Here is an 11,025-nt window from a genome sequence, read left to right as displayed (position 1 = left end):
AAGGAAGATTTTTAGTAAGTCAATGGGTATAGCAGAGAAAGACCTTGAAATCTATGAACCTCATAGGACTTTGATAAATTCTAAGAAGAAAGGAAGACATCAGCATTTGAAAACCATAGCCCTACTATGAGTATTTGATAACTGCAGGAACAGGATTGATTTCTTCAGGAACCTCATAAACAGACAGGATCCAAGAAGAATCCAAGGGTACCAAAGCCTTGGGAGTGATCCCCTTCAGCTTGCAGTGTGGAAGGCAAGTCTCCAGTTGTAGATCAGAGAGTTTCTCTTTCATCATGAATAGGTGATGCTAATGGAAGTCTGGAAATTGGAGGACCCAAGCCAGAGAGCCTGGTGTTCGATTCAGGATCCCTCCCTGGAGGAATAGCAGCAAGCACACGGGTGAGAGTCCCCTGGACAGAGAATCATAGGACCAGCTTTTGTTCCTTGAAGTGGGGGGCCAGGAGAAAAGATGGGTGAGACAGGTGCTGCAAAGGGAATAGACTGGAAGCTGTAAATGAGGGAGTGTTGCAGAACGTTGTAAAAGGCAAGGGTGCCAGCGGTATATTCCAGGAACACCCCAACTCTGGGCACAGGCCCTTTCACTCGATGCATCAGTGATCCTGGATATGTTTGCAAACAGTAATCATCTTCTTTCTTGAAGAAGCAAAGCAGGAACACAGAGTCGAAGGAGTCCACATTCCTCCTCCTTTTTCTCCTCAAATAGGAGGTATAGATTCCCAGTACCCATTGAGGTAGTTGGCTCACATCCACCTCCCAGTACTGTCTGCCTGAGCTGAAGGCCTGCTCAGCAATCACACCATGGCAGGGAAAGCATTTAGCATGCTCGGGGCCCACCTTCCAGCCTTCTCCAGCCTTCACACTCTTGAGATCCTCAGAAACTGTTACACAGGGACTGGCTGATTTAGGATCCATGGTGATGTCCACTCTGAATCTGTTCAGCATCTCTATCATGCCAGGGATGGGATATTCTCTCATCTCGGGGCTGACAGCCTCGGCCCTTTGGGACAACACTGACTCACTCCTTGCCAGCAACTGCCTGGCATCCTGTAGCAGGTCCACATTGGCTTGGTGACTTGCTTCCTGCAGATCCACCACGACCGTCTGAAGCCTTTTTCGATACTGGCAGATCATGTCCTGGCGTGCATTTTGCTCTTGCCTTATCCTTTCATGACATCTGGATTTTTCCTCCGTCAGGAATTGGTGTAGTCTGCGGTATTCCAAAGTGATCATCCGACTGTCGACAGCAGGTCTTTCCTCCTGATCGAGACGTGTTGCAGCTTCCTCAAAATGCTTCTCCACCTGACTCAGGACGTGCTGGAGCTTCTCCCTGAATTTGGGAGCAGCCTCTTCTACAGGAGAGAGCATGTGAGCCCCATGCTCTGAGCTTTGCAAACATCTCACACACAGGGCTGTCTGGTCATCTTCACAGAAGAGCTTGAGGACTTGCTTGTGAGTGGCACACTGGCTCTGTCCTTCAGCACTCTGCAGAAGCTGGCCGCTGAGCTCTTTGCCCACCTCAGTCAGCTGTGCTAGGCGCCTGTTGACTGCTGGGAATTCTTTGACCTGGGGCACTTGCCTGCATTCGGGACAAGAGAAAGCTCCAGCTCCAGCTCTCCAGCTCAAGGAGAGACATGCTCGGCAAAAGCTGTGCCCACACCCAATGGTGACTGGCTCAGAGAAGTAGCTCTGACAGACACCACAGGTGATTTCCCTTTGCAATTCTTGCAGCCTTTCCCTAGCAGCAGCCATTCTTCTCTCTGCAACAGCTTCTTTTCGGCCTCGGCAGGGGCAGGGGCAGGGGCAGGGGCAGGGGCAGGGGCAGGGGCAGGGGCAGGGGCAGGGGCAGGGGCAGGGGCAGGGGCAGGGGCAGGGGCAGGGGCAGGGGCAGGGGCGGAGGCGGAGGCGGAGGCGGAGGCGGAGGCGGCGGCGGCGGCGGAGGCGGCGGCGGCGGCAGGGGCAAAGGCTAGGAACAGACTTCAAGGCACCTGAAGGCAGTGCTTCTCAGCAGAAGGATGCTCTGCTTTTATAGCAGCTAAGCCCAGCCCCTGGAATGCCTTCCCCTCAAGGTGTGAATTCCCTGGGCGTGGAAGCCTCCACTTCAACCACTTAAGCCTGGCCCCTTGCAGCAGCCCCAGTGTTGTGTAAACACTTTGGCTTGACTCCTTTGGATGGACAGCTTTCACCAAGCTAATCCTCCAACTATCACTCAGAAAGTCAATCCCCAAGATAACCTATCTAAGAAGTGGCTGTGCAATATCTGCTTCTGGAGGAAAGTTGACATCCACCATGGGTTCTCATCACCTCTTTTCTATTTCAGGGCCCTTCACATCTGTCTCCTTCTTCTATAATGCAGTCTCATGACCTTCCTCAAACCATTTGGCCATTAAAATTCTCTGAAATTCTATGATGGGGAACAACAGAAAAGCAGGAGACTATGTCTTCCTTTAAGCAGTAGAATGGATTTTTAAAACAGTTCAGCATACAAACCCTCGAATTCAGTTTTCTTTTGAGAATCCATAAATGTCCAGGAAAACCCTCAGTGGGTTGGAGAAAATATCTAGGAATTTCTGTTTCTGTTCCCCTCACCCCACCCTTCTTTCTCAAATGGCAGCTCCTTGAGGACAGGGTCCTGTTTGCTGGGCTTTGTCTTTCCCTATCTTGCAGTGTGCCTCCAAAATTGTAGGTGGCTTAAAATGTGTTCGCTGAATGGAATGGAATGGAATGGAATCATGAAGGATACAATGAAGGGCAGGCCATTGGGAAGGTAAGTGCTTTTCCCCTACCCCCCACCCATCCCCTGATTCTGCTTGTGTCAGCATTTGACCAAGTCTTGACTAATCTCTCCATACCTCCTCTGGTGCTGGCCTGGGGTCAGGGACTCCTCTAAGGGACCTCAGCATCTGGGACAGTGACAGGACTGACAAGAGAAGCTTGCACTTGCAACATCCCTGATCTCTTGGAAAGCCTCAGGAATTGTTGTCAGGGCAGAGAAATTGGCCTCCAAGTGGGGAACAAGGAGGAGTGAACGTTGTGTTGATTGGCTGGCTGACTGAGACTGTCCTCTGTCTGGGGGAAAAGGAAGAATTCCAGTTGTGTGGAAGTGACATGGTGGTGGAACTGAACTGAAGGGATTGTCTAGAAGAACCCAGAACTTGGGTCTGCTGTGTGCTTCAGTCGATTGATGTGGACACACAGATGAGTGAGTGTCTGTCCTTATTAGAAGCTGGGGAGCCCTGGTCTGCAATGACAGGGGTGTTACAGCAATAGGAGGCTGGGCTAGGCTGGGGAGCAAAGGGGCATCTAGTCTAAGCCACAAATGAATTTCCTGGAAGGTATATTTCCAAAGGCCCAAATTCCCATCAGAAGTGCCCTTTGAAACTTGTGCCTTTCACCCAGTCTCCCTCTCCTCAATGATCATTCTTGGTAGCTCTGTAAGTTCCCCTTCCTTCTTCACAGTTGAAATTCCAAGAGAGGAGAGAGTTAACATCAATGGGTCTTATCACAGTTAGTTTCTTTTGGCTCCCTATGTGTCTTCCATCTCAAAATCGTTGATCACATGTTGTTACCTGCCCACAGTCAAAACCCAAAAAGGGAAAGGAAAGGTTTGTTTTTGTTTTTTTGAGAGGCAATTGGGGTTAATTGACTTGCCCAGTGTCACACACCTAATAAGTGTTAAGTTTCTGAGGCCGGCTTTGAACTCATGTCCTCCCGCATCCTGGGGAAGTGCTTTGTCCACTGAGCCTCCTAGCTGCCCCCTAAAGGCAAGATTTGAACTCAAATCTCTCTGAAGTCTGAACCGAGACATCTTTCTACCACACCATTGGCTGCTACACAGGTTCTGTGAATGACAGCATCACTCTATGTTACCATCTGGTCCAACAGAGCTCAACTTTGCCTCTGAATTTTTTTTTAAATTTTCCTTTGCATTTCATTTGTTTAGTGTGGTAAAAATTATTTATGGTAAAGATTAACATTCCTGTTTTTAGCTAACTCATTTGGGAGGGGCCACACCTGGCCCACCCCAAGATTAGGAAGGCAGCTTTTTGAAGGACCTCCCATTTTCAGGGAGGGGAGATTGGATGCTCCCGGAAGGGAGGCAGACTTCTTCCAGAACTGGAGGTTTTTTCTGGAACTCAGCCTTTTAGCTTGGGCCCTTGTGGTGGTGGTGCTTGGCTAGTGTTTGTGCTCTGTCTCAAGTAACTGCTGTCTCTCGTCAGAAACTGTAGACTTTCAGGTTCAGTGAGTTACTTAATTATGGAAAACCCTAAATTCCTTTGAACTAGCTAAATTGGAAAGGATCTGGGTTAAGCTTAGAATTAAGAATATCTATCTGTATTTCTATTTTCCTACTTCCTTGTTTTTGATTTTTATTAGTTTCACCTTTGTTGTTTAATTAATTCCAAAGTAACAAAATCTGATCCTTTTGTGAACTAAAGCTTAGATGCTCCTTTTCTTATTAAACTGGGAAAAATATATAAAAAGTTCATAGGGGAGGATAAAACTAAAAGTTCCCTCATATTTCCAGGACCCCAATATTAAGGCGAGTCACCCAAATAATGCTCCATATATCAAACGTTAGCCCTCACAGTTTTGGCAAGCCTAAGCCAGGTGGTTACTGATTCACCCACCCACCCCTTGCTTGGTCACAAGCCAGCTACTGTGATGGATACTCTTTTAACTCTCCCCCATGGACTTTCTCTCATTTGACTAATCTCCTTTGCTTTAAGCCTCTAAAAACCTTGCTTTAAAGAGAAAAGTCAGTCCAGTTGAATGGGCAACATGCTTGAATATTTTGCTTTCCCTTTGATTTTTCTCATTGGAATGGATTGGGACAGCATAACGTCCCGACTTAGAGAATTAGCTTATTTGATGTTCCTTCATAACATTATTGGTTTCCTCCTCATTCACACAGCAAAAAGGTTTTGGTATAAAAGCGTAAACGTCACTTTCTCCACTGAGAGCGAGTTTAATATTAGTAGAAATTTCATTCCTGCAGTTGAAATAAATTCTAATACCACATTCATAGTTCAAATGACTATGAAGTTCATTTTCACTATTTTCATTGTTATACTGCTGGAGAAGATCCAAGTTTAGAATTCAGATCAGCAGAAATTGCTCCCCTGCGTGAAGCCATAGAACATACCAAAAAAGGAGCACCATGTCATGTTAAAAAACATACCCCTTTAGACCAAGTGACTTGAGCACATGGAAATCAATCATCCCTAGTTTTGATAAAAATCCGAACCCTGCAATTTCACAGTTAAGGACTATATTTAATGCATATGAACCCACTTAGGCTGATGTTACTTGACTTATGGAAACTTTACTATCCCTGAGTGAGACTACAGATATTATCTCAGCAGGAAATACCCTTGTCTCCAAGGGCCAGGAGATTGTCCCATGGCCTCTTAGGGACCCAAAGTGGAATTATAGCAATGACAAACAATGCCAAGAATTAAAAGATGCTAGGGAACCACTTCTGAAGGGAATGGAATCTTGTTCTAGAAAACCCCCAAACTGGCAGAATTTTGGTTTTTTTGCAGGGCAATGAGGATTAAGTGACTTGCCCAGGGTCACACAGCTAGTAAGTGTCAAGTGTCTGAGGCTGGATTTGAACTCAGGTACTCCTGAATCCAGGGCTGGTGCTTTACCACTGCACCATCTCGCTGTCCCAATGAATATTTTTGAACAAATAGATGTTTTTCTCTTTTGGGGGATGTCTTTGGGATATAAACCTAGCAGTGGTCATGTTGGATCATGTGATGTTTAAAATCTATATTGTGTGATCTCCTTAAATTAGAAGCTTCAGCACCAGTCTTTGGGCATTAAACATTTATTAAAGCATACAGGTATTCACATGGAGTTCAGAAAGTTAAGAAAAAGCCTATCTAGCCTAGAGTTCCAGCCCAGTCTGGTCTGGTCTGGTCTGGTCTGGTTCTTCCTCAAATCTTCTACCACAAGCCTGCTTCAATCACAAACTCTCTAGCAAACTGATTGTGGAGGCTTTTTATAGGTCTGGAACAGAGGCGGTCCGTACACACTGCTTCAAGCTGATTGGTTGGCATCATCCAAATCCATTGGCTTTGAAGGTGTTCTCAAGTTGAGTTCAGAGTCTAGTTTCTGAGAACAATACCTTCTTATGGGCTAGCCAGGTGTGATTACAATCTAGTTAACTTGAAGTAGGCTAATCAGCAGTCAATCACTCTCACCTGATTCAATCAGTTTAGATTAATCTCCAGGTGGGTCTTTGAGTATCTGCTAAATCCCATGATTTTGTCACATTCAAAAGGCATGCCCAGTTTTACAGTCCTTTAGGCATAGTTACAAATTGCTCTCCAGAATGGGTGGATCCCTCCCCAAATCCACCCATCCTAATTTTTCCATACCCCTTCAACATCCAACACTAGACCCTGCCTCCAAAACAAAACAAACTCACCACACCAGAAATCTGTGGCTTTAAGGAGAATCAGCTGTGCAGTCTCTTCTGTTTTGTTTGTAGGTCAAACACCAGGAACTCCTCTAAATGTCTGCCTTCCTTCCTCATTACCTCAGAATCCTCCCTAACTCACTTTTTCTCCTAAGCCTTCTAACACCAACCCCTAACTGTCTAACTGATATTTACTGTATCTTAACCATCTCCCCCACCAGAAGGGGATGGGTCTGTAATTAGCCCTGCTGATGCTCCTATTCATTCAGCACCCCCACATCGTCTGTCCCCATTTTAATCTTGCCAGACCCCTGTGGGATTGGGAAAGCTATTTGAGGGAGGCTTTTGAAACAATAACTGTTTAAATAACTGTTCTCTGTGGTTAGAGCTCCTCTTGTTTGTTCAATTATCCCCCCCCCAAAAAAAAAACACCGATGTTCTCTAAGGCTTTTCTTTTAGTCTGACCATAATAAAGCAAAGATAGAGTTATGAAAACCCCAAAGTACAATTAATTCCTTACAACCATAATAGATGTGTGTTTGTATGAAAAATTCTTCAATAAACATTTCTGTTTATCAGTTCTTCTTCTGAATGTGTATAGAATCTTTCTTCATATGTCCTTTAGAGTTCAGGGAGGTATTTATAATATCTTAATGTGTTTTGGGGCAACACTTTAGAGTATGTGTTTTCAGGGAAAAGAAGAATTCAATACCATAAAAGTTTTAAAACTAAAAGATGATGAGATATTTATTTTCCCTCAACAATTGATATCCTTATTGTTTCAGTGCAAGGAAGGCAGCTAGTTTGAAAGTAATCCCAGATTAAAGCAATAAATTAAGTGCATGGTGTGCCCTTTTTAGCCACCTCTTGATAACCCTTCCTTCCCCATGAAAAGAGGGAAAAAATTTAAAGCAAAGACCCCCGGGGACTCCCCAACTTCAGAGATCCTCTCCCTCTAATCTCATTAGGCCTTCTCTTCTCAGATAAGGTCCCCAAATGAAGGTGGTGGAAATAAATGCTAGAAAAATAAACAGTAAATTGGGTTACATGTCAGTTCCAAAAATGGATTAGCTGTCTAATCTTTCACATGTCACCTTATCCCTGTTTGTTTCAGTATTCTGATCTGTAATTGGAAAAAAAAAATAATGGTACCGACATAAAAGGATTGTGGGGATCAAAATAATACAATGATTGTAAAGAATTTGCATAAGGTAAACACTATATTACAATGTAATTGATCCATGTCTGATCATTCTAAAGTGAGCGTCATGTCAGAAAAATAATGAAAATCATGATTTTTAAATGATATAATTTCAAAAGCTTTCAAATGAATTGATATCATCTGACTGTTATTAGAGTTGTTTTCAAGTTTATATTACAGCATATTGTTTATGTCACTGTTGTATTTCTAAGTTTCCTTGTCTTCTGTAATCTGAGATACCATTTAACAGAAATGCTACTAGACAAAACAATTAATTTTTAATCTGGATGCTTTTAAAATGATGTGATAATATACATGAATGAAAACTGTTCAATACTTAATGAAGTATAGTTTCATAAAAACACACAATAATAGTTATAATAATAATAAATTTACTATACTGATGACTTTTCAGTGAAAAATCTCTGGATATTATGAAAGTGTGTAGGATTGAATAAATATGTAGCTTCAGTCTATTAATAATGAGTCAACTATCAGGTATTTCATGTATTTAGAAGCCCCAGAATGTGGCTAGCTTTCATTTATGAATAAAGAATGAATGAAATGGCAACTGTTAGGGACACATGAGTAAAGTCCCAAGTTGTGATTAATGAAATTTTGGTATTTGAGATAAAAGTTCCTGAAAATATAATTTATTACCATTTTGAGTTTTGATAACAAGGATAGTTGCTTAAATTGCCATGAAGCACATGCTAGAAAATGGCATGTGCTATAATCTCAGAAGTGCTTAAACTGAATGTCTATGCATGAGAAAAGTTTTAGGGGATGATTTTGGCAAGATCAAAAGTAGCATTTTGTTGACTCTATTTCCTCATTCTCTTCCTTTCTGAAAAAGAAATAACCTCAGCTGGGTAATCCAGACCCTTGCTTCTCACAACCAGTATGTGAATGAGAAAAACACTCAAGGGATAAGGGCCCTTAAATTGCCAATCCTGTGCCTATCTAGAGACTCCATGTATATACAGCCAATAGGGAGAAAGATAGATAGATAGATAGATAGATAGATAGATAGATAGATAGATAGATAGATAGATAGATAGAAAATACATGGATAAATAGATATATAAATATATGTATGGGTATGGGTGTGGGTATATTCATGGTTATGTATATAGGAAGAGGGAGAGAGAGTTTAGAGGTAGAGATACAATTACAGATAGAAACATGTAACAGAGATATATATATTATATATATATATTTCACAGACACATATATATAGATATAGATATAGAAAAAGATATATAGATATATATGTAAATATCTGTCTGTCTCACTGTTTAGCTAGCTAGCTATCCATCTGGGATTCCCAATCTGGTATATGCAGATCTCCATGAAGGAGGGGAAGCTTCTCAAATATTTGGAAACTCAATTGATGATGCCTGTGGAATTAATTAATTAATTAATGTCCATGTGCCTAATGGGGGTAGCTAGGATGAATATTGGATCAAAGGCCTGACTGGAGGGAAGAAGACTCATCTTCCTGAATTCAGGTCTGGTCTCAGATACTTGGTAGATGGGTGACTCTGAGTAAGCCACTTGACTCTCTTTGCCTCAGTTTCCTCATCCTTAAGATGAGTTAGAAATTGACAAGGAAAACCCTTAGAGTTGCTTTGCCAAGAAAATCCCAAATGGGGGATAGAAAGAGCTGGATATCAATGAAATGAATGAACAATAAGAACACAGAAAAGCTCAGCTCAGTTTATCGAATATTAAATCAAATAGGGCAATAGCGAAGGTTTTCAGTAAGTCAAGGGGTAAAGCACTGAAAGAGCTTGAAATCTTTTTTTAATCAAAGTATTTTATTGTTTTCCAGTTACATATAGAGATAGTTTTCAACATTTTTATAAGATTACAAATTTCTATTTTTCTCCCTCCTTCCCCTCCCTTCCACCCTTCCTTAGACAGCAGGTAACCTGATACAGGATATAGGATGTAGTAGTAGTAATAGTAATAGTAGTAGTAGGGCTCCACCAGTGAAGGAGGACCATGGATCAGTGCCTTGAAGAGCCACAGGCCACAGTGTGGCTGTGCAGGCCCATATGGGAGCCGCAGCCCCTGAGTGACTTATAACCAGTAAGTGCCTCATCCTGGGTTGTATCTACCCCATAAGGAATAGCTGGAGTATCCTCTCTAGGGTGCTGGCCTGGGCAGATCAATATGGAAAAGAAGCTGCTGCCTATGCAGCAGGTTTTCCCTCTCCTGGACAGTGCTGGATCCAAAGGAGAGGCAGAGCCAGTACACTTTGGCACCAGTTCCCCCACAGGAGTCACCAGAGGGATGTGATGTCCAACATCTAACTGCCCAAGGGACTGTGACTCCTGACTTTTCCTTGGGGTTCACTCCCAAAGCCTTTCCCATATGTGGGTATAGGCCCAAGGCATCAGAGGTTTAAAATCAGGGTTCCTTCCCCTAAGTGTGTTGCCTGGCAAGGCTAAGGAGCCCCACCTTCTCGAAGCAACTGGTTTTAAGGCACCAGTGACTGGCCTTCTCCCCCTCTCCTGTCAGTGGAAACAGTTCTGCCACGAGAAGGCCAGGAGTTGGGCTTTGTTTGTCAGAGGCTATTGGAGACCCACGCCATTGGAGCATTTTATAGAGAGTGTGAGCTTATCAGCTTATCCCCACTCCCACCCCGGCATGACAAACTTTGGAACCAGGAGATATACATATGTATACACACACACACACACACACACATATATATATAATTAAACATATTTCTGCATTAGTCATGTTATGAGAGAAGAATCAGATTAAAAAGGAAAACCAGCACCAAAAACAAAAGAAATAGTACAGCTCACTCAGCATCTATATCCCACAGTTCTTTTTTTTTTTCGTCTGGATTTGCAGATCATTTTCCATCATGAGTCCTTTGGAACTTTCTTGTACCATTGTAGTGGTGAGAAGAATCTAGTCTATCTCAGGTGATCAAGACATAATGATGATGATACTGTGTACAATGTCCTTCTGCTTTGGCTCATCATCATCAGTTCACGCAAGTCCCTCCAGGTTTCTCTGAACTCCTCCTGCTCATCGTTTCTTACAGCACAAGAGAAAGAGCTTGAAATCTATGAACCTCATAGGACTTTGATCAATTCTCAGAAGAAAGGAAGACATCAGCATTTGGAAACCATAGCCCTCCTATGAGCTGTAACGATTGGAATAACGCCACCTGCTGGATACTTACTGTAGAGGAGTTCTGCCCATGAAGGGAACGTCTTTGAGGGCAAGACCAGGAGTCAGGAAGTGACGCGGACTAGTGGGAGGAGGAAGGAAGAGACTGGCGCTCAGTCTCACCCTCTTTTCCTCTGGACTCTGGTGGAGAAGGGAGCTAGAAATGTGCTCTCCCTTTAATAGA

At 43.1% G+C, this 11,025-nt stretch overlaps 1 protein-coding gene across 1 annotated transcript; it reads right to left on the bottom strand.

The window, feature by feature from the left end:
• Nucleotides 1-360: 360 nt before the first annotated feature.
• Nucleotides 361-1,770, bottom strand: LOC122728681 (tripartite motif-containing protein 43B-like). Its single transcript, XM_043967486.1, has one exon. It carries the CDS (start codon nucleotides 1,768-1,770, stop codon nucleotides 361-363), a length of 1,410 nt encoding a protein of 469 aa, XP_043823421.1.
• Nucleotides 1,771-11,025: the final 9,255 nt, after the last annotated feature.

This window comes from Dromiciops gliroides, chromosome 5 (genome assembly GCF_019393635.1).
Source record: "Dromiciops gliroides isolate mDroGli1 chromosome 5, mDroGli1.pri, whole genome shotgun sequence".
In the NCBI taxonomy this organism is placed as follows: Eukaryota; Metazoa; Chordata; class Mammalia; order Microbiotheria; family Microbiotheriidae; genus Dromiciops; species Dromiciops gliroides.
The sequence above is the reverse complement of the archived record's forward strand: the minus strand, read 5'-3'. Positions and strand labels throughout refer to the sequence as shown.

What these genes read in the sequence shown, in the direction of transcription:
- LOC122728681 (XM_043967486.1), bottom strand. Translation starts at nt 1,770, where the DNA reads ATGGCTGCTGCTAGGGAAAGGCTGCAAGAATTGCAAAGGGAAATCACC.